Source organism: Zootoca vivipara, chromosome 16 (assembly GCF_965207765.1).
Source record: "Zootoca vivipara chromosome 16, rZooViv2.hap1.1, whole genome shotgun sequence".
Classification (NCBI taxonomy): Eukaryota; Metazoa; Chordata; class Lepidosauria; order Squamata; family Lacertidae; genus Zootoca; species Zootoca vivipara.
Genome location: NC_142599.1, coordinates 15,462,426 through 15,485,376, shown reverse-complemented (window position 1 = coordinate 15,485,376; position 22,951 = coordinate 15,462,426). Strand labels below are relative to the sequence as shown.

Below are 22,951 nucleotides of genomic sequence, written 5' to 3'. Positions count from 1 at the left end.
ACCAGTGCTGTTTGAAAAGCAACTCCCTCTGTGAGAGCTGATCTCAGAGAGGGCTTGTAGGGAACAACAGGAACACAATGAGAAGATGCATTGCTGCCTCTCCTGATTTGCAGAGGAGATGGTGCTGTGGGTCTCTTTCAGGGGTCAGAATGCTAAAAGCTGTTTTCCCCTTAGTCTGGTTAAGAGAATGAGCAGGAGTGAGCCTTTCTCCACAACTGGTCCTACCACTGGACAAAGTAAGGTGACTGCTTCAGGTGGCAGGTGCTGGGGGGGGGCAGCAGCCCCCTTGCTCTTCTGGCCATTTCCCTCTGTTGGAGGACAGATCTGTGTTAGGTCAAATGGCTTTCCTCTCCTGAAAAGTTTAGGAACCCTCTCATGGTTACCCCATCAAACTGCCCTCTTTTTATGCTTTATACTGTGGCAACAGAGGAACTAAAGCTTCCATTTCGAAGTCATGCTAGAAGGGGAGATTACTCGATTTTAAAAACAACAACAACTTCAATTAAAGTTAAATATTACTCATTCTTCCTCCAACACAGTTTTATTCAGGAGGCTTAATATTTAACTTGAAGAGCTTGTCAATAGCAGGCCCGAAGTTGTACTGTGTCCACCATGTTAAGAAAACGGGAAATCCTTTGTGTAGAAACATCCTATATTTTACCTTGTCAAACAAATAGAATACATGTGTTTATTTAATAACTTTCTCCACAAGCAGAAGTACGGTAGTTACTGGCACGTGGGAATAGCAAGGTTTGGATTAGCCATTGCAAACTGGGTGTCTTTGAGATGTTTAGGACTACGACTCCCAGCAGGCAGGGGCTGATGGGAGTTGTAGTCCTAAACATCTGGAGGGCACCCAGTTGGCATAGGGTGGTTTAAATGGTAGCTTCTCCTTGTACTTACTACAGGGACTACCCTTTATTCACAGCCAATGTTCCTGTCTAAGATCCTTGTCTAAAAGGGAGACTGCTTTTGTACAATGGCTCTTCACTGTGTTTGATCGGTCCCTTTGTTTGGAAGATTGATTCCTGTTCGCTCCAGGATGATTTTCCAGTGATAACCGAGCACTCAAAAACCAACTTCTGAAAGCATGGTTAATCATTATGGCTGCTGGCGCTTGTAACATGTCATAGCACCATTAAAGATAAGGTTCATGTAATGGCAAACATGACCTTGTATGGAAAACTTGTCTCGTTTTCACCCTGATTTGCCTTGGTAAAAATGTTATTAAAAATGATCTTTCCTGTCAGCATCAGAGATATTTTGAAGTGGGGATTATGACATAAAAAAATACCACCAAGTTAGAGTAGATCTACTAAAGGTAACAGAGTTTTACTTCAACTCCTGCCAAACACAGCATCGTACAACCATATTGATATGTTGTCGCCCGAGGAGACCATTGTAAACAAATCAAAATGTAGGTTGGACTCTAAGAATCACTTGTAAAGAAGTATATGGATAATTAAGAAGAATCAAAATTATGGAAAATGTACTACCGGTAATAGGTAGATTTTGGGGGAGAATTGCTAATAGGATCCATGTGAAGGATTTTTGGGGGGGAGTCAAGAGATTCAGAGAATCTCACGAAATGATTATAATTGGTTGTAAAAGTTTATTTGTAAAAACCAATAAAAATATTTCCCCCAAAAAAGGTATGTTGTCGCCCAAAATATCTGAAATGCACCAGGTTGTGCAAAGCACCGCAATGCCTCTCCCAAAACACTCTGCAAATGGCAATTTGGGTTTTCTACAGATTGCCGTTTGCTCTGAATTAGTGGTAAAGAGTAGGTTTTTGCGGGGAAAGCACTGGGGTAAAGAAAAGGCACTCGGACGTGGCACTTTAAAGCACAGATCTGACCTTAGAACCGTGCTACAAAAGGAAGTCTGGATAAGCCCCAAGGCAATCAAGCAGAAATAAGAGCGAAAAAGCTTAGGAGAGTACGTCATATCTACAGCAGACAGTTAAAGCACATTTAAAGCTCATGGCATCCTTAGGAAACTACAGTTCTCAGGATTATCATATTTGAGGGGAATCCATGTGCTTTAAATGAATGCTGAATGCATATACCGTGTTTCTCATATTTTAAGGCATCCCTAAAAAATAAGGCATGGCAGGATTTTCCAGACCTGGTGAAATATAAGGCATACCCTGAAAATAAGACATGCTGGTACGGTATGGCAGGGCACGCCGCGCCAAGTCCCGACCCAGCAAGGGCAGCAGTGCGCGCTTTGCCGAGCCCCGACTGAGCGGGAGCTGGCAAAGGCAGCAGCCCGCCGCCGGCTTGGAGCTCGAGCCGGCAAAGGCAGCAGCGGCGCTTTGCCGAGCTCCAAGCTGGCGGCGGGCTGCTGCCTTTGCTGGTTTTCGCTCCGTTGGGGGGGGGAGCAGGAAGTCGCTCGCAACTTTCCGGATCCCTCCCCGCCGGTCTCCTCCTCCTTCCCGCTGCGCCTCCCCTTTCTGGGTTTCTCGGCGGCACCTCCTTCTCCTCTTCCGACGCTGGCCGGCGGCTTTGTGCTGGAATGCCGCGTGCGCAGCTTTCAGGTACCGGTAGACGAGGACGCGGGTCGGGGGTGGGGATGCACGTGTGAACGCCCTGGGTGAAGGGTCGGAGGCTGCAAGGCAGGGGTACGAACGCAATTCTCACCTGATTCGGTGGAGCTCGGCAAAGCGCCACTGCTGCCTTTGCCGGCTCGAACTCCAAGCCGGCGGCGGGCTGCTGCCTTTGCCAGCTCCCGCTCAGTCGGGGCTCGGCAAAAAATAAGACGCCCCCGAAAATAAGCCATAGGCTTATTTTCTTGAGTAAAATAAAATATAAGACATGACTTATAATATGAGAAACACGGTATAGTGTGGATTTGACCTTAGGAGGGAGTAGGGTTGCCAGACTCAATAGAGGACAGGACTTCTGTGCCTTTAATTGCCCTGCTCTCTTTTGAGTCTGGAAACCTTAAAGAGAAACCAGCAGACCCTTTGTTTAATTTCCAAGCAAAGGGTCTGTTGGTTTCTCTTTAAAGGTTTCCAGGCTCAAAAGAGAGCAGGGCAATTAAAGGCGCAGACGTCCTGTCCTCTATTGAGTCTGGCAACCCTAGGAGGGAGGGAGGCCACACATTCACATCATATTTAAAGCACTATGACAACACTTTAAACAGCCATGGCTCCCTGCAAGAATCCTGGGAGCTGCAGTTTGTTAAGGGCGCTGAGAGTTGTTATGAGACCTTTTCTTCCCTTTGCAGAGGTGCAGTTTCCAGAGCGGTTTAACACTCAATCCCCAGAGAACTCTGGGAGTTTTTGAATATTGGAGGAGAATGGAGAGCCTCCTAACAACTCACAGCACCCTTAACAAACTACAGCTCCCAGGATTCTTTGGAGGGGGAGCCATGATGGTTTGAATTAGTATGTATTTTATTAAATTATTTCATAAAAACTATACACCGTTTGACTGTAGAAAAACCTCCGAACAGTTTACAAAAAGACAAAACAGGAAAATCAGGGAAATTTTACGAGACATTAAAATATTATTAAGTTAAAAGACTGAAACACCAGCATATCTAAGCACGTGGGTAGATTTGTCTAAACAAGAATGATTTTAGCAGGCACCAAAAAGAATACAGTGAAGATATCAGTAGGCAGGAAGTTCCAAAGTATCATTGTTGGCATCCATCTGTCTTGAGAGACAATGGAGTGCGCCTCCAGGGGTGAAGTCAAATCACTGCATTATCAGCATTGAAGTGACCTTCCTGGGGCTCAAGCCTGGGCAGTGTGTATGGAGGTGCTGGGCTGCCCAGATGACAGGACCCCACTCTTGGACTTGCTGATGCAGTCCAAATGAAAGCAGAGCAATACAGCTGCAGCAGTTGCCGGAATGTATTGTTCTGGTTTCCTTTGGGACCACATCAGCAAGTCCAAGAATGGGGACTTATTATCTGGGCGTAGTCAGGATTTATTTGGGGGGCATGCTTTATGTTAGGTGGGTGCAGAACTGAGTTATCTGTAACACAATTGGTCAGTTAGTTAAGTATTTTTTATTTATATACTTGATTTAGGAGGGCAGCTGCACACACCCCCCATCCTCTGGTTACACCTATGGTAGAAGCAATGACAAACCTAGACAGCATCTTAAAAAGCAGAGACATCACCTTGCCTACAAAGGTCCGTATAGTTAAAGCTATGGTTTTCCCAGTAGTGATGTATGGAAGTGAGAGCTGGACCATAAAGAAGGCTGATTGCCGAAGAATTGATGATTTTGAATTATGGTGCTGGAGGAGACTCTTGAGAGTCCCATGGACTGCAAAAAGATCAAACCTATCCATTCTTAAGGAAATTAGCCCTGAGTGCTCACTGGAAGGACAGATCCTGAAGCTGAGGCTCCAGTACTTTGGCCACCTCATGAGAAGAGAAGAATCCTTGGAAAAGACCCTGATGTTGGGAAAGATTGAGGGCACTAGGAGAAGGGGACGACAGAGGACGAGATGGTTGGACAGTGTTCTCGAAGCTAGGAACATGAGTTTGACCAAACTGCGGGAGGCAGTGCAAGACAGGAGTGCCTGGCGTGCTATGGTCCATGGGGTCACGAAGAGTCGGACACAACTAAACGACTAAACAACAACAACAAAAGGCACCATTCAACCGTCTTAGGGACTCCACTCCAGATTTGCGTGTAGGGTTTACTCCTGAACCTTTTCCTCTCCTGAAGATCTCTGCAAGACAGTGGTGGTTTAGGACCAGAGTTTTCTTTCTCCTAGGTGAGCTACCTTCCCAGGTCGATGAGCCTCATCTGCCCCTCATTTCCCTCTACAGCAGGTGCAGAAATCACCTTCTTGACGGCTGGATCCACTATTGGCCTCGTCCGCTCAATCTGCCGGAGCCTATCTTCACATGCAGAAGTCCTTAACTCACAGAGGATTTGAGACCCATTGGCTACCCTCACCTGGTTTAGCCGGCGGCTGGTCAAAGCTGTTTCCCAGAGCATGGCTTCTGTTGCATGCTGACAGCTGAGTGCAAAGTGGAGACCAAAGGGTGGAGACCAAAGGTGATCAAACAGCCCCAGGAGGAGCACAGCACGTCCCCCATGAGGGGTACTGTATAAGATGGTGGTTTTTTGCTCAATTTTTGTATCCCAAAATTGGGGGTTGTCTTATACGCAGATGCTGAATTCACAGGGGCGAGTTGCAGTTTGTTCACCCCAAAAAAGTTTTGAGTCGTTTGCCCCATCAAAAAACTGATTTCTAAATTTTGGGTTTAAAAAAGTAGGGATTGTCTTATACAGTACGTATATGGGTTCATCGTATACACGGGAAAATACAGTACTATCCCCTCCCCCTAACACCTCACTTTAACATGGGCGTAGCCAGGATTTATGTTGGGGGGCAGACACCCACCTATCACCATCCTCTGCTTGGCTCTGTCTAGCAGATTTGGAATGAAAACAGTTGCTTTAAATTACCTTCTTTTAACCCCAGGTGCTCAGGGAAAAAAATCTGTTAACATCTTTCTACGATTTCTACTTTTAGCTAAGTATTTTTTATCTATTTGCCTAATTTAGGAGGTGGCAGCTACACACACACACACACCAGGTCGTCCGTCCCCGCCCGCCCCGCTTCGCCCATGCACCTTATATATACTGTACAGTACAGTGTTGATGTGGCGTCAATCAGACACAGTCTTTCCTCTTAGCCGGCCGCACACGTTTATTTCAAATTTAAACTTGACGGAGGGTGGGAAGACCCAAGTCCGACTCTGATTGGAGAGCCGCGTCGCCTTTCCACCAATCACGACCAAGCGCGCTCTCCCGGGGGTCCTTCTGCCCCTCCCCTCAGAGGCGGAGTCCAGCTGTTCGGACGGGCCAACGGTCACTCCGTGACCGACGGACTGACCGCTTGCCGTCCGGAGTCCCTCGGTCTTCCCTCGTCCCTGCGCGGAGTCTCTCGGCGAGGATGGCGGCCGGCCTGGACTCTCTGGAGGGGTGCCTGGAGCGGCATCTGCCCCCCGCCGAGCTGGCCGAAGCGAAGCGGATTCTTTACGGGGAGGCTGTCAGGTGCGCCGGGACTACAAATCCCAGCAGGCTCTGCGTCAGCTCGGGAGAGGAGGGGGAGAATGAGCCGCCCCTGCCGCCTCAGCCTTCTTCCACCTGGCGCCCTCCAACTGTTTGGGATGCGGGACTGCTGGGAGTTGTAGTCCAAAACATAAGGAGGGCACCTGGTTGAACCCTATGGGGGCGGCGGCGCAGATTTACTCTCCCCTTAGCAAGTGTGTGGCAGGTAGAAATGAAACAGGCTAAGCTTCCCCCCTGCAGTTGTTGGGAAGGGGAAAGACTATCTGTGGACCCCAAAGTATAAGGTCGACCCCCCCCCCCTTTCCTACTGCCTCTTGGGACTTGGCACCAGTGAGTTGGATTGTTGGCCATTTCAGGATTTGACAATAGAGCAGGGAAAGGATGGACAAGTGTGGCCAAACTCCCAAAAGCCTCTGATTCTTTTCAAGGCAGCTGGCAAAGTTGGACTCCCTGCTCTGCCCCAGGATCCTCATTGTAGGCCAGCCCTGTTGGCTAGAGCTGATGGGAGTTGCAGCCGAAAACAGATAGCAGGAACCAGGGTGGAAGGCAGGGGCTGCTGATATAGGATTTGGAGGAGGAGGGTGCTCATGGGTGAATGAGCTTCCCTCAGGACGATCTATCTTGGTTTGTTAAAGGTGACATGACAAAGGCAACCCCATTTTTTTTTAAAAAAAATGATTAAATTGGAATGCTCTCTGCATGCTGAAAAGGGCTGAGAGGCTATCAAGCCTAACTCCCCATTGTAAAATAAAAAATTCCTTCAGTAGCACCTTAAAGACCAACTAAGTTTTTATTTTGTTATGAGCTTTCGTGTGCATGCACACTTCTTCAGATACACTTGAAACAGAAGAGTCAGACCCTTATGTATATACAGAGGGTGGTGGTCAAACTAATTGATCCCCATTGTAAGGCAGCCCCCTTGCGCATGTGAACCCACATGCGCACCCCCCGCCAGGGGCTTCAACAGAGTCAGCTGCCTGCAGAGCAAAGGGCTTGCAGAAGTGGCCTTAGAAATTTATCCAGTAATGTCCTTAGAACAGCAATTCCAAATGTTGGTTCAGGAGTCCGCAAGCCAATTACCAAGCTTCTGCCTCTAGGTTCTGTCATGGTGTGTTGCATAAGGAATGTATGTGTGTGTATGTGATGTCCGGATCAAGAGAGAGGCCCATCAGAAGGATATCAAGGCAGAGTAGAAATGCTGTACTGCATTTAAGTTCCCATGAGATGAAATATTTCAGGTTAGTTTGATGGGGATGACTTGCGTGTCATACAGAGAACCTGCCCATGACAGTTTGCATCTAATGGAATTTGAGTAAACCAGCCTGGCCAGATTGTTGTTCCAAAACAGTTTTGTGTGACCCTGCTAATTGGTCAACAGAGTGACTTGCTCAAGATTATATAAGAGGTGTGGGATGGGGAAGGTCTTAACCTTTAACCTTCCTTCTCCTCCACCCTTAAATATTTCTTGGCTGCCAAGGTGCATTGACCTGATATAAATAGCAGCTATATAAACCTGCCATATTGCTGTTTGTTATTTTGTATTTGTCTTTTTGTGTTCTTACTTTTCCAGGAAACTGGATTTGCCGTCAGCTGCTCTGTCTGCTGCTACAGAAAGGGAGTTTGACCTACAGGGCTATGGATTTGGAGCTGAACCAGAGCAGCTGAGGCCCCCGCATATTGTCAGGGTGGGGCTGATTCAGAATAAGATCCAACTTCCTACAGATGCACCAGTTGCTGAGCAGGTACCGCTGAAGCTTGTAAAGGAAGTTCCTGCATGTTTCCAATTGCTGGCTCTTGTCTTTCCAAAGGGAGAGCAGCCCCAGCTTCTTTGTACCATTATACTTTGTCAGAGCCTCAAATCTTTTGCATTGGCCATATTGTGGGGTAGGAGAGCGGGGAGGGGGGGGAGTCACGTGGAGCAAGCAATGTGCCCCTTTAGTTTCAGATAGTACATGGGTAAACAAGTCTAAAAAGCCCAGGACACAAAAGTTCATGGCCCTCTAACAGCTATGGTGGCTCATGTACCAGAAGTAATGTTTTTGCGTTAACTCTGGAAGTGTATACAGTCAAATATTGGTTCCTGAACACCTTAGTTGCCGAACAAATCGGCTCCCAAACGCCGCAAACCCGGAAGTAAGTGTTCCAGTTTGCGAACGTTTTTCAGAAGCCGAACGTCTGACGCGGCTTCCACTTGAGTACAGGAAGCTCCTGCAGTCAACTGGAAGCTGTGCCTTGGTTTTTGAACAGTTTCGGGAGTCTAACGGATTCCTGGAATGGATTAAGTTTGATAACAAAGGTACCACTGTATTTGATTCTGACCAAACTATGACTCCTGGAGGTCTGTGAAAATTTTTGTCCCTGGTTTTTTAGGCTCATCTATCCATGTACTAAGTACTATGTACTAAGGGTGGCGCTGTGGGTTAAACCACAGAGCCTAGGGCTTGCCGATCAGAAGGTCGGCGGTTCAAATCCCTGCGACGGGGTGAGCACCCGTTGCTCGGTCCCTGCTCCTGCCAACCTAGCAGTTCAAAAGCATGCAGTGCAAGTAGATAAATAGGCGGGAAGGTAAATGGTGTTTCTGTGCGCTGCTCTGCTTCGCCATAAGCGACTTAGTCATGCTGGCCACATGACCTGGAAGCTGTGTGCCGGCTGGAAGCTGTGTCCTCAGCCAATAAAGTGAGATGAGCGCCGCAACCCCAGAGTCGTCTGCAACTGGACCTAATGGTCAGGGGTCCCTTTACCTTTTTTGCCCATGTACTATCTGAAACCCAATGGGTGCATTGTTTGCCAGATGTGAAATATATTGGCATTATTTTCAGCTCTCCTACCCCACTAATAAACCCATTTAATTGGCAAAGAGTTTCTTCCCTCATCATGTTAAACCTGCTGCTTGCTACAGGCAGGGTTTATTGCCAACCCTTCTTCTCTCTCAGTATTTTGTACATGGTTGAGCTTGGAAGGCAAAATGAGAGTAAAGGTAGTTTATTTAAATGACCTTTACAGCTCACCTTCTCCCTAGATAACTGCACTACACAAGCGCATAGAAGAAATTGTGGAGGTTGCAGCAATGTGCGGGGTCAATGTCATCTGTTTCCAAGAGGTCTGGAGTGAGTAGTGTTTTGTTCTGCCTATTTAAATCCTCTCTGCTGCTATAAAAGTCAATCTCAGTTGCGTGTGACGCTTGAATAAAGCCAGAGCAGAAATCAGACTCAAACAGAAAGGTGTTGGTGAGCAAGCTACATTCTCTGGGCACAACCCAGGACATCTTTTGTTTCTGTAAAATATTTATGCATGATTCCCACTAAATATCCACTGTGGCTAACAACATCTCCATTAAAAACCACCAAAACATTAAAAATTCAGTTATGAAACCTAAAAAGTGAGATTAAACGATCTGTAAAAGTAGCCACACAAGATAAAAGTATTACAGTTAGAACCTCATATCAATAGCACAAAATAGTATGAGAAAGGCCCACCTCAAATCCAGTTCTCTGTCACGTGGAAATATCTTATAGGAGTGATGGTGAACTTCTCACATTTCTTATGATGCTCTTTTTGTAGCGATGCCTTTTGCTTTCTGTACACGAGAGAGGCTTCCTTGGACAGAATTTGCGGAATCAGCAGAGAGCGGCCCAACGGCAAGGTTTTGCCAAGAGGTAAAGAGCCAGATTCCTGCCCTGCCTTTTTACAAACCTCCTCTGCACCGCTGTGTCCAAACAGCCTGTGTGCATTTGGACTGTCCCTTCCACCCTGCATGCAAACTTCCAAGAGTGTGGGCATTTTTCTAGATCTGGGCCCGGCAACCACGTTTGTAACCCAGGGCTGCAACCCTGGGCAGTGAAGCTGCTTCAGTCGCATTTCCCCTGCAATCCTGAGTACATGTTTATTCCGAAGTAGCTGTTATTCATTTATTAATTACATGTTCCACAATCATCTCAAGGCAATGTACAATAAAATGGCAAAAAAAGTTACAAACATGAACAACAGAGATATTTAAAATGAAAGCAATACAGAATGGACATTCAGGACACAGACACTGAAGCAGCCTAACCACCCACTCCTGTGGTTTTGCTTTTGTGTGGCTTTGGTCATTTCAAGGAGGCTTGTCTAGGAGAACATGTTAGTGGATTGGGCCCCGCTGATAAGTAGTGAGTGAGCTGTACCATTGGTAGGGATTGCAGGTAGATGTGTCCACAAAGGACTTTTGGGAAGTACAACTTCAGTTCTTTTGCTTTTCAGCAAATGCCTGACTTTCTCCTTTTTGGGGGAAAGAGATGAGTGTTTGTTGTTTTTCCCCTCGTCTGAAATGATTTCCCAACTGTCTGTTTCTTGTTGATCCTGAAGGGACCGGAGTGGCTTGCTGTGCATCCTTTTCCATCCTGCTGCCTTCAGTTTAGCACAGGTCAAGCACGAAGTGATTGTAAATGCCAGATTAATTGCATCTTGGTGGATGTTGTTGTGGTTAACATTCAAGCATATGGGAAAGTAAAATGCCATAAGGGGAAGGAAGAGAAAACATAATTGGATCAAAGGAGACATGACTTATCAGTACTGAAACATAATGCAAAATATACTCTTCAGGGACTAAGGGTAATAGGAGACAAGCTGTTACTTCTTCGTTCTAACTTCTCTGGGCAAGACAGTTCCCAGATTCCTTTTTAATGATCTTATGGGACATGTTTCCCAGGAAAGGCCAAGGCTTGGATCTGGAAAAGGTCAAGAGGAGTTTGCGGTTTCCCCCAAAATGCTGGCACTGAAGGGTAGTCCGTGGAGGCCTCTACAACAGCCTGGGGTGGGGTGTGAGATGCCCTCGTCAAGACCAGAGGTTGTTTCCTCAAGGTAGTTGGAGCATGGATCTGGGAAGGAAGCAGCACTTATGAGTCAAAACCTCCACTGTTGTGGACAGAAGTGGCATTGCAGGGAATTCAGTGGTTTCTGGCATTATTGAGGAATCATTTCTTCCTTCTTTATGAATAATATTGTTATTAGATTGGCCATGAATAGGATCTGGAACAGAGAGTGCTCCACATTGCCACCCATGACAGTAGGAAGACGTTTCTGACAGTCAGAGCCATTTGACAGTGAAATAGACTACAGTGGTACCTCTGGTTACAGACACTTCAGGTTACAGACTCCGCTAACCCAGAAATAGTACCTCGGGTTAAGAACTTTGCTTCAGGATGAGAACAGAAATTGCGCGGCGGCAGCAGGAGGCCCCATTAGCTAAAGTGGTATCTCGGGCTAAGAACAGTTTCAGGTTAAGAACGGACCTCCAGAACAAATTAAGTTCTTACTCCGGGTTCCACTGTACCTTGGAAGATGGTGGACTCTTCTTCATTGAAGGTGTTTAAGCAGAGGTTGGATGGCTACCTGTTAGGGATTCTTTAGCTGTGATCATTGCAGGGGATTGGATCAGATGACCATTCCAACTCCATAATCCTTTGATTCTTTGACCTCACTCTGTTTTAGCTATTCAGTCAGCAGACTTTTCAGTAGGCATTTTTTACTTTTCTCTTGGTCTTGCAGGCCTCCTGCCAACTGGCAGATCTCTTGTGAAAACCTAATCAAAAGTCTTTTTATACTGTTCTCCTGCTGTTTCATCCTGCTTTTCTGATATTTGGTGTTATTGTTTATTTTTTATTGTCCCAAATGTTATGATTTGGTAAGATGTTCCAAGATTGTCTGCTGAAACACTGCTAGTACATTTAATCAAATGTGGTATCATTTCCACCACGGCTTCAGCTGGCCAGGAAGCACAACATGGTTGTGGTGTCTCCAATCCTGGAAAGAGATACTGCACATGGGGAGACATTGTGGAACACAGTGGTGGTGATTTCGAACACGGGTGCTGTGCTGGGCAAGACCAGAAAGAATCACATCCCAAGGATTGGAGACTTCAATGAGGTGAGTGGTAGCTGTTGCATATGGGGAAACAGAGCACTCTTGCTAATTCAGGAACAAATTCCTCCAGGAGCAGCTTTTGTGTGTGGGGGGGGGGGGGTTGCCATGCACATATCTATTTATTTTTTTTAATATATTTTTTATTAGTTGTTTTATCAACAAACATACAAAATACTAAATACAAAAATACAAATACAAAAAACATCAAAATACAAAGTACAAAAATACACAAATCAAACAACATATAACAGAAAAATATATCATTTCTCATCCATTTTGGTATTCATTGTCTTCCGGCTTCCCCAATTCCCTACTATCTGATTTTCATTTTTATAAACTTCTATAGCAGTTTCTAAATCATCTTCCTTATCCATCATGTAATCCCTTTAACACTTCAAAGTTAATTCATCTTCATATCATCTACCCTAATTTCTAACTTTCAATCTTCTATTATCTCCCTAATGCCTTAACCTCTTTATTTTCCTGGATATTCAAACTCTAATTGTCAAATACATTCCCTATATACGTTTTAAATTTCTTCCAATCTTTTAAAACTTTGTCATTTGTCTGGTCCCGGAGTCTTCCTGTCAATTCTGCCAGTTCCATATAGTCCATCATTTTCATTTGCCATTCCTGCATCGAAGGCAATTCCTCTTTTTTCCAATATTTTGCTATTAGAATCCTAGCAGCTGTGGTGGCATACATAAACAAATTAACATCGTCCTTGGGAATTTCTTCCCCAATTATTCCAAGCAAAAAGGCTTCCGGTTTTTTCAAAAATGTGTTTTTAAACATCTTTTTTAATTCATTATAAATCATTTCCCAGAAGCCTTTTATCTTAGGGCATGTCCACCACATATGGTAGAATGAGCCAACATCCTGCTTACATTTCCAACATTTATTGTCGCTTTTGTGGTACATTTTAGCTAACTTGACCGGCGTCAGGTACCATCTATACATCATTTTCATCTGCCATGCACATATCTAAATCAGGAGACCATATAAAAATATTAGTGTCCTTGTACTTCTGGTTTCACTTTGAGGGTCCCTGGCTCTGTGTGTCTGGTTTTCAGGTTGAGGCTCCCAAATTGTTCGTTTCCTGGCACCAAAGAGAAACTCATAGGAAAGACATCCTGTCTGAAACCCTGGCAAGCTGTTGCTGTCAGTCAGTGTAGACAATATTGAGCTAGATGGCTCAAGGGTCTGACTTGGAAGAAGGGAGCTTCCTAGGTTCTCCTCCTTGTATCTAAAATTGCTTAAACCTGTTTGGTATTTGGGGATACTTCCTTTAGCTTGATCACCACAGATATGCCCAGCTCTCGTCATGTCTGCTGCTGCGAGATTTCTATTAAGGCAGCTGGTGTTTTGGACTCCAGGGATCTCATTCAAGTGTAAGTCTGTGTGTTTTGCAGTCAACATACTACATGGAGGGGGACATGGGGCACCCGGTGTTCCAGACCCAGTTTGGGAAGATTGCTGTAAACATTTGCTATGGGCGACATCATCCCCTCAATTGGCTCATGTACAGTCTGAATGGAGCAGAGATCATCTTTAATCCTTCTGCCACTATTGGGAAACTCAGGTACCATTCGGAATCTTGCTTATTTGCTGCAGAAAGTGGTCTTAGTTATGACCTGGTGTATGTGCAAGGCCATTACCTTTGATGAAACCCTCAGAAAATTTGGAAAGTTAAATTACGGTCTTCTGGAGGAGTGCTCTGTTTAGCCCTGCCTTGTCTCTATGCAGGGGCCAAATCGAGAGGGTCCAAGCAAAGCACATGAAGCTCATGAGCTCTCCTAGCCGAAGGGTTAGCAACAAGGAAGACTACCTTGGAAGTCAGTAACTGGAAATCTCAGGTAGCTGATGTAAGACAGTGTCCCGATTGTCACTCCATTGGGCTCAGAAGGTTACAGTCAGGTAGCTGCTGCCGCTACCCCTGAGTGACTGTAAATATTTTACGCTAAGAGCTCAAAGGGTTTAGCCATTAACTGAGCTGAGATGACAGGCTCTGAAAGGGCGGGGGAGCTTTAGCAGGAGGGTAGAGGTTCAGCAAACCCTGCATAAAACGCCTCGCTAATGGGTGAGGAAAGAAAACAGCGGGAAATAAGAGAGAGCTTCCAAAAAAAGAGAAGAAAACAAGAAAGAAGCAGGAAAGAAAACAGGGCATATGGGTATCGGGTGTGTCTGGGCATTGAATCCTCTGTGGGATTGAAGCTGAACAGACAATTTGTGCACCACTCTCAGGACCTAGACTACTCCATTAGGAAAGCTGGCATTTGTGATCTAACCTGGCTTGAGAGCTTTGTCCCTCTTTGCAGCCAGAGCTGGACTGGCTATGGGCACTGCTGCCAGCAAAAAAGAAGATGGCTCCTGCCTGGGATGCAGCCCAGGTTCCAAGGTCCTCTTACAGCCAGAGTTGACATTTGCCAATTCAGGAGCCTGAGTCCCCTTGCCTGCCAAATGGACGAGAAGGTTGTCTTGTTGCGGACACTGACTTGATCAAGCAAGCCTGGCAGCTCTGCCCTTCTCTGGGGCCAGGCCTGGTGGTCTCTGTGGGGCAGGTGCTTCTCTCCTCAGGGCCACATAAAGAGTTGAATAAAACATGCAATCTGGCTGCTCCTACTTTAAAACAAAAGGTTTAGGGAGCCAGAGCTCTGTGAAGGCCCAGTTGCCTAGGAGCATGCAGGACAGGAACTGGGGAGGGGGAGTTCCATAGTCCTGCCTCTGAAGCAAGACTCACCCCTCCCTGGATAACTTCCATTAGGAAGAAGGACTTTCTAAGTGATGGAGTGCAGCTGCAAGTTGGAGGCGTTTTGTTACAGGAGCTGTTCACCGCTCACTTGGATTGCGTCATGCCCAAAAGAGCATCACGAGAGAAAAGGGCTAGCAAACATTTCCTCCTTTGTAAGGGGTTATTAGATTGTTCACCCAATGGCGTCTGCTAAGCTCGGAGGCAAAGTTCAGGATAATCCTCATAATGTATGACTTTCTGCCTGAGCTAACGGAGAGGCTGAGAACGGGGTGTCCTGTTTGTTTAGCTGTTCTGTGTCTGTCGGAGGGTCACAATAATTGGGTGGATGTGAAACATTTAATTTTTACCAGGCAAAGAAAATAAGTGGGAGGTTTACGAAACTCACCACTTTAGGGTTGGCCAAAGCATGCCGAACGATTTCTAGGACTCTTGTTTGTGATTGCTGCATGGGGGCCATTGTGACCATGCTTTTATTTCCAAAACTTATTTCTTTGCCCCACAGTTTCATTTGTTTAAATATTTCTGTAACCCCATTCATATATGATAAAAAGGCAGGGGTGGGTTGGAATAAAATGACTATTCAGAGGAAAATGGCAAATAAGAAACCAGTGGCTAATAGGTGAGTTTTCAGCAAAAAACAGAATTTCTGTGGTCCTAGGCACTTGTCCCACAACAGAGTAGAGGTACCGTAGTTCCACCGAGAGGGCACTACAAATACATCTCTTTCATTTGTATTTTGCTCTAACTTTGTTGTGGTTTTGTTGTGGCTCCCTTAATAATCAAAGTGAAGCAAGTTTAAAGCCTGATTTTAAGGTAGCCCAGGTTGCTTCTCCGTTAATTTGAGGGGAGATTTGGAGAGCTTGTCCAACAGCCACCCCTAGTTGATAGTTATCTCAAAGTCCACCTTGGGAGAGGATGGACTTTGCTTGGATTGTGTTATTTTAAAGGGCATGCTTAGTGCCATTAGAGAGGCAGGCGGCAGGTGAGTGTGTGACCTTTTGGAGGCATTTCCTGCTTTCTCAGGACGGTTTTAGTGAGGCGGCATTATTGACTCTTTTCTTGGTTGCTTTATTGCTTTGTGAGAGTATAAACTAACTGGCAGGAACAGATTTCTTAGATCCTCTGCAGCAGACAAGTTCCGCAAATGATACAAGCAAGCACCTGCTGCCCTCTCTTCCCTTCCCCACAACATATCTGCATTTCCTGTTTCTCTTCCCTCTGCCCCCTGGTATCATTCGAATCAGGGCCTGTCCCCAGAAGCTGCTTATTGCCAATTTGGTATTGTGCTACACCTTTGGAATTCCCTGCTGGAGATCTCCATTACCACCCCACCCCCTGCAGCTCGCTATATCTTCATCTTACTTTCTTGCTATGCATCCACTATAGAAAAGGACAGCGCAATCTGTTATCATATTTGTCAGGTGGAGAGATGTAAGGTATCATAAACAACATTAGCTTGAATCTCCAGACGCTTGAATTGTTTTTCCAAATTGCCTCATGTTGGTCTGGAAATGTCCTTCTGCAGTCACTCTTATTCCTGTGAAAAATAAAGCCGTTGCATTCTGCAGAAAATGTTTTAAAAAGTAGGAATGAAAAGCAATACAATAAAATATGCAACAATACAAATTAAAACATAGAATCATGGAATTGTAGAGTTGGAGGCGATCCAAATGGTCATCTAGTCCAACCTCCTGCAATGCAGCATTGGTTAAAACAGATAGACAGATGGAGTGAAGGGAGAGTCTTGACAAAACAAGAAACTTCTTTAGAATCCATTTATAGACAATAAAGGATTTGTGGAGTGGAAAGCAAAGCAATCTAAATGAATCCCAAAGAGGTTCCCTGCCTCCCCCCCCCATAGGCATATTAAATAATTCACCCTTCTACGATAGTGCAAAACGGAAGACAATTTAGGGACTTGGAAGGGGAAGGGCTGTGAAGGAGTGGGGGAGATGTGGAGGTGAGAGCTGCAGTTGTCAAAGCTGGGAAGCAGCCCCTGAGCGCTTCCTTTGAACTGCCTGTCACAAGACGACATCATGAAGAAGGTGGCCTGTTAAAAAGTGGTATTTCAAGTGATGTAAGAAAGGCTCTGAGTTCTGCATTCATGCCTCTTTCTTTATTATTTCCAGTGAATCCATGTGGCCCATTGAAGCGAGGAATGCAGCCATTGCGAACCACTGTTTCACCTGTGCCGTCAACCGGGTGGGAACGGTGAGGCCTTTCAGCTCTCTGTGCTTTGAGGCGCCGCCACTTAGGCTCCTGCTCTCTAAAAACAGAGCCCTATGTGGAATTGTAGGGTGTAGCATCAAAATCCCCTTGTCAGCCATCTGCCCTGCCTCTCTAAGTGGCTTTTTAATGCTACTCTCCCCCATTCTGCATCTTCTCAGCTGCCCTGCTGGCTTCTCTTCCCCACAGCAAAGAAAGTGAGTAGGTTTGTGAAGGTGTTGTTGCTTTGGGATAGCCCAGTGTTGTCAGAAGGTTCTGAGTAGCCAGGAGAGGTTATCTGGAACTATTCTCCCTGTGTCTCTGGTGGCCAGCTCCTTGTAGGTGCTGAGGACCTGCACGCTTGCTTCCTGCTGTCACGGATCGGGAGAAGGCATCAGGTGAGGCTGCCAAAGGCCCTTCCTTCCCTGTTTCGTAAGGAGCGAAATAGCCCCCACTCACAGATGGGATTTGCCTTTCATCCATCAAGGAAATCAATAGACTGAATGTGGAGACAGGCCGCTCTAGAGGATGCAAGCAATACTTTGCTTGAAAGCCAGACACAGCTGATTAGATTTAGAATGATAACAATGGCTTCTGTGTCTTGCATTGTTCATTTCGAGTTTTTCAGGGTGGGTGGGGAAGTGGAAGAGGCTGCCTGGTGTGAAGCAACAGTGCCATCTTCCTTTCATTTTGCACTCTTCTGCTGCTGTAAGGGTGGCTCGATGAATAATTCCTCCTGGGTGATGACTCTTCTGCTTCTTGCAGGAAGTTTATCCAAATCCTTTTACATCAGGAGATGGTGGAGAGGGTAGGTGCCTCTGTTTTCTTTTGTATGGAGAGTGATGCTTGTGGGGAGTCTCTTTAGCGTGGGGTGGTGATAGCATGCCAACAAAGATAGAGTCCTGGGGAGGTTCTTTTCTGTGGTGGGAAGAAGTTTGTCCAGCACCCTGGGGAGCTCTGAAATGGATTGTAAAAGTAAAGGGACCCCTGACCGTTAGGTCCAGTTGCGAACAACTCTGGGGTTGCAGCGTTCATCTCGCTTTACTGGCCGAGGGAGCTGGCGTAAAGCTTCCGGGTCATGTGGCCAGCATGACTAAGCTGCTTCTGGCGAACCACAGCAGTGTATGGAAATGCTGTTTATCTTCCCGCCGGAGCAGTACCTACTTACCTACTTGCACTTCGTGCTTTCGAACTGCTAGGTTGGCAGGAGCAGGGACTGAGCAATGGGGATTCGAACCGCCGACCTTCTGATCGGCAAGCCCTAGGATCTGTGGTTTAACCCACAGCACCACCCATGTGGATAGTGGTATTGGCCCAAAAGGCCCCAAAATTAACTCCTTTAATGTTGAATTCTGCATTTATAATCTAATAATGTGTTTGTTCTGAGGTCACTGAAGACAAGACTCAGAATAGACAAATAACAGATTCATTAGACATTGAGCAAAAGGATACGTTTTAGGTACCTTTTGCTCAAACAGCAACTTGTTGCCCCGCTTTCCCCTTCAACTCAACAGGACAGCAAGCAGCTTTTGAAAGCTAAGGCCATTTGAGATGGCACAGAATGGGGAGGGAGCAGAGGGCAAGCCTTTGGAGTCCCTGCAGCACCTCAGAGCCACCCATACTTTCCATCCAGCCACACTGGCAAGTAATTGGGAAGCAAAAAGATTTGAGAGGCTAGTGCAACCTCTCCTTCCTGCTGGCCAACCTTCACTGCTCCTGGGAAATGTTTCCTTATCTGGCCCCCTCCTCCTGCCACCCTCTGGCTTTAACAAAAGGGATTTATGTTATGATAAGTTTGTTGGTCATCTCTTTGTTGCTTTTCTTTGCAAAGGAGGATCATAAGAAATCATGGTGCATATGTCAGATTGGTCTAGGGACCATGGGTGTAGCCAGGATTTTTGTTGGGGGGGCAGACCTTTTGTTAGGGGGGCCACAGAACCTCTTTTTGCTATGTTGCTTTTTTAAATTGATTTAGGAGGGCAACCGCCCCCCTTGCCCCCCCCCGGCTATGCCCATGCTAGGGACACAAGAAGTGATCTGCTATGGAATAAAGATCTTGGTTTATGTAGTTTAGTAATGTCTTCACTGCAGGGAGCTCCCTAGCACACCCCAACACAGCAGAATCACTTTCCCTTTACATCAGGTGGTAGTGGTACTGCCTAATGCTGGGTTTGGTCGCTATGCATTTAAGCCCGGCACCAAGCGAGACCAGTCTCCCTTTTCATTGGCTGATATGAAGGGAGAGTGATCCTGCTTAGCCCTGGGTTCTTGCTTTGCATGGTGCTTCAAAGGCTCCTGGTTGGAAGCTGCACAAAGCAGGCTTTGGGCAAATTTTGTCCTTTCTGTCAAGGTCTGCCCTTACCTGTATGATGCAGGTGTGGGGCAGGTGGGTACAGTTTGCCTCAGTCAAGATAGGCTTGTGGGCCAGAGGTTCCCCCTGCCCTATTCTAACTGTTCCATCACCCTGACTCCCATTTTGCTACATTCATTTTGTTTCTCTTGCTTCTTTGCTATTTATGAAGCCCATCGTGACTTTGGTCACTTTTATGGTTCAAGTTATGTGGCTGCTCCGGATGGGAGTCGGACCCCTGGCCTCTCCCGCACCCAGGATGGTCTTTTGGTGACGGAGATGGATCTAAATCTTTGCAGGCAAGTTGGGGACAAATGGAATTTTAAGGTAAGTCTTTTTTCACTAAGCAAACCCTCCTGTTTCTATCTGATTTCCAGTGAAGCTGAATTCTGCTGGTGTTCAGTTGAAATGCTAATTGGCTTCTACCTCTAAGTATATTCTGGAGGAGAGAAACTGTTCTGGAATGGTTTAAGATTTTTCTGGATCTGGGGCTGTGCAGTCAACAGCACCTGAATTATACCAGGCTGCTGCATCTGACCCAAGGGAACCAGAAAGTTACTTTTAAAGTCTACACACACTTTTGACATTAATGAAATGACCTCTTTTTCGGGGGGGGGGCAGGTGAAATTGCAAAATGGGCACCTGCAATGTCTCCTGCATTTCACCAGCTTTCCTTGTTGGCGCAGGGAATGCCACACCCTGGGGAGCCAGTAACCACAACAACGGCAGGTTTCTCTTGAAACAATGATGGTCTTTATGCTCACATTAGCAAGGAAGTCTAGTTTTCTTTGACAGGAATGTGACAATCTTGAAGCTGCTTAAGTGAAGATTATGTTCCCTCTCTCTGTCTGCAATTCTGTACCCACTCACCTCAAAGTATGCCCCGTCAATCTCAGTGGGGCTTGCCTCTGAGTAAATGTTTGAAAGTTCACCGATATGACTTTTAGAAGACATCTGAAGGCAGCCTCGTATAGAGAAGTTTTAAAAGTTTGATGTTTTATTGTATTTTTATATTTTGCTAGAAGCCACCAAGAGTGGCTGGGCAACCCAGTCAAATGGCCAGCATATAAATAATACAATTACAAGTCAGAATTTTATCCTAGCAGGCAAAGCTAGCTTTTCTTTTCAGCCATGAATGCAGGCTAGATAATATTACTAACATTTTTGGCTTTATTTGCAAAACTGTAGAAATTTATTCATTTATTTAAAAAATGGGGCTTATGTTTGACTTGACATTCTGAAGGTCTTTTGCAGTGACAGATGGCCAGTGGCAGAGAATATTCTACTGAAGTCCCTTTACTTTCTTTCCAGATGACCGGGCGATACAAGATGTATGCCGAGGAACTGGCTGCTGTTGTCCGGCCTGACTTTGTTCCCAACATTGTCAAAGAGTAGCTTGCCTCTTGCTGCTGCTCAGGAAGGTTGGAAGAGAAACATATTGTCCTTCTCATGTGACATGGCAGTTCCCCCACCCACGCCGCCACCGCCGCAAGATATAGTGCCTCAAAACACATGCTTTGCCTTTTTAGGAGTACTTTGGATGGGATTCAAATAATTCCTTTGGGCCTTCCCAGTGGGATTTTTGGCTTTCTTTGAACCAGATTCATTCCCTCTCTGCCTCTCTTATAGCGGAAGTTGCTTGAGGAATGCACAACTGTTTGGCTGTGAGCCACTTAAAAAAAAAAAATAGCTTCAACTACTCAATCACTTGGCCCAGGCATGAGGAAATGCTTTGATTCAGGACTGTTTTAAGCCAGGTCTTTATGAGGAGGTGTGTTTCATAAAGATGGGCAGATATGCAACAAAATTATACACCTTTCCTGTAAATGAATCAGAGGAGTGAATCACAATGAAACCATGTTTTGTATTCCATGGCTGTAAAAAGGCCCGAGAACCAAGACCACAAGAAGAGTCCTGAAGCTGGAGCAGGCCAGAAGACCACCTAGTCCAGCCTTCTGTTCTCACAGCAGCCAAGTGAAAGAGTCACTTAATCTTCAGCTGCCCTGTTGCATCAGTTGCAACAAAACATCACCCCTTGTTTTCCCCTGCTAGAAACTTTAGATTCTGAGGTCTTCTGGGCAGAGATCTATGCTTTTCTACTTTAAAGCGCCTGGCCCGTTGATGGAGCTGCTGTAATAATAATAAAAAACAGTAGATGGGGAAACCTTGAAAATGTGGTTCCTTGCTTTCCCTTGCCTCCAGATGCTTTGAGCTTGGGGCTGAAGTGTGTGCTTCCAGTTCTCAGAGGTGAAACTGTAATTACTTATTCAGCATTTCCTTTTAAAAAATTATCAGCTTGCAGTGGTCAGCAAAGAAAGTTGGCACACACTGTGCACTTGCATTAACCACTTAAAACCTTTATATATATATTTATTGTACAAGGAAAATATATTTTGCATATAAAGTTTCTCTGCAAGTAAAATATCCCTTTTGTTGTTATGGACAAGAATTATGAAGGCTGTTCTTCTGGATCAACTGGGTGAACCAGGAGAGGATGAGAGTTGGGCCCATTTACTTGACTGGAACTGTTTCTACCCTACTGCAGCTTCTGTGATTCTCATGGCTTTGGGAACCAAGAGAAAGGCTCCTTCCCTCTCGCACAGGGCCATGTGCCCTCTGCCAGCAAAGCTGCCTTGCATCACCTTTTCTCCACTTGGGATGTTCAGCTGCTCAGCCACAGCCAACCACCATTCACATCTGCTCCAGAGGGAAAGCTAAAGCAGATCTCTTAATGAAAGGGGAGTTGCCTGGGCTCTGCTGCTGTGGGAATCTGCAGAGAATCCATTGCTTGCTCTTTGCTTTGCTCTTGCTCTGCACATGGCCAGGCACTCAATGGACTACAGAGATGCTGCACTGCAAGAGATTGTTCGCATCCCAGATAAATACAAGGCAAGCAGCCACTTGCATGACACCCGCTAGCAACTGCCACAGTCTTTGATTACTTCCCTCTCCTTTACAGTTGTTGTTGTTTGGTCGTGTCCGACTCTTCGTGACCCCATGGACCATAGCACGCCAGGCACTCCTGTCTTGCACTGCCTCCCGCAGTTTGGTCAAACTCATGTTCGTAGCTTTGAGAACACTGTCCAACCATCTTGTCCTCTGTCGTCCCCTTCTCCTAGTGCCCTCAAACTTTCCCAACATCAGGGTCTTTTCCAAGGATTCTTCTCTTCTCATGAGGTGGCCAAAGTATTGGAGCCTCAGTTTCACAATCTGTCCTTCCAGTGAGCACTCAGGGCTGATTTCCTTAAGAATGGATGGGTTTGATCTTCTTGCAGTCCATGGGACTCTCAAGAGTCTCCTCCAGCACCATAGGCAACTCCTTTACAGTAGTTACCTGTAAGAATTTGTGAGGGCTTAATCTGGGGGCAGGGACACAGCTCATCCACGTGTCAGCCCCACCATTCTTGGGCACGTGCCTGTTTCAGAGTGTCCTATTCAAGGTGGAAAAGTCAGGGAGGATTGTGTGTTTCTGCCTGCCTCCTCTGCAGTTTAAGCCCCCGTGCATTCTTTTGAATGCTTGACAAGAGCGCCTGTCCCTGCACTCACAAAGTCCTCCCATCTCAAGCCCACCCGCTTCAGAGGTGATAGATTTAACCCTACCAAAATCCTCTGTCTAAAATCAGAGTACGTTAAGAATCCACAGTAGCTCTACTGGCATATTTGGACAGGCGTATTTTAAGTTCCTACAGCATT

General features: G+C 46.0%; 1 protein-coding gene across 3 annotated transcripts; it reads left to right on the top strand.

Annotated features, from left to right (window-relative positions):
- Positions 1-5,673: 5,673 nt before the first annotated feature.
- UPB1 (beta-ureidopropionase 1) lies at positions 5,674-21,431 on the top strand. 3 transcript variants are annotated; one of them, XR_015947525.1, is made up of 10 exons: positions 5,674-6,032; positions 7,621-7,792; positions 9,070-9,157; positions 9,612-9,706; positions 11,793-11,954; positions 13,364-13,533; positions 16,833-16,914; positions 17,674-17,716; positions 19,465-19,585; positions 20,570-21,431. XR_015947525.1 is itself a non-coding variant. In XM_035098631.3 (10 exons), the coding sequence occupies exons 1-10, from the start codon at positions 5,932-5,934 to the stop codon at positions 20,651-20,653; spliced, it is 1,152 nt and encodes a 383-aa protein (XP_034954522.3). In that variant the 5' UTR covers positions 5,674-5,931; the 3' UTR covers positions 20,654-21,431. The 3 variants fall into 3 exon arrangements, 1 of the variants encoding a protein (XP_034954522.3); XR_015947526.1 differs by having other exon boundaries at positions 18,423-19,585; XM_035098631.3 differs by having other exon boundaries at positions 19,431-19,585.
- The last annotated feature ends 1,520 nt before the right edge of the window (positions 21,432-22,951 follow it).

Bases quoted from the DNA above. Each gene is read 5' to 3' on its own strand.
- UPB1 (XM_035098631.3), top strand. From the start codon at position 5,932: ATGGCGGCCGGCCTGGACTCTCTGGAGGGGTGCCTGGAGCGGCATCTG. The intron at 13,534-16,832 runs GTACCATTCGGA...TATTATTTCCAG, and splicing joins GCCACTATTGGGAAACTCAG to TGAATCCATGTGGCCCATTG. The intron at 17,717-19,430 runs GTAGGTGCCTCT...CTATTTATGAAG, and splicing joins ATCAGGAGATGGTGGAGAGG to CCCATCGTGACTTTGGTCAC.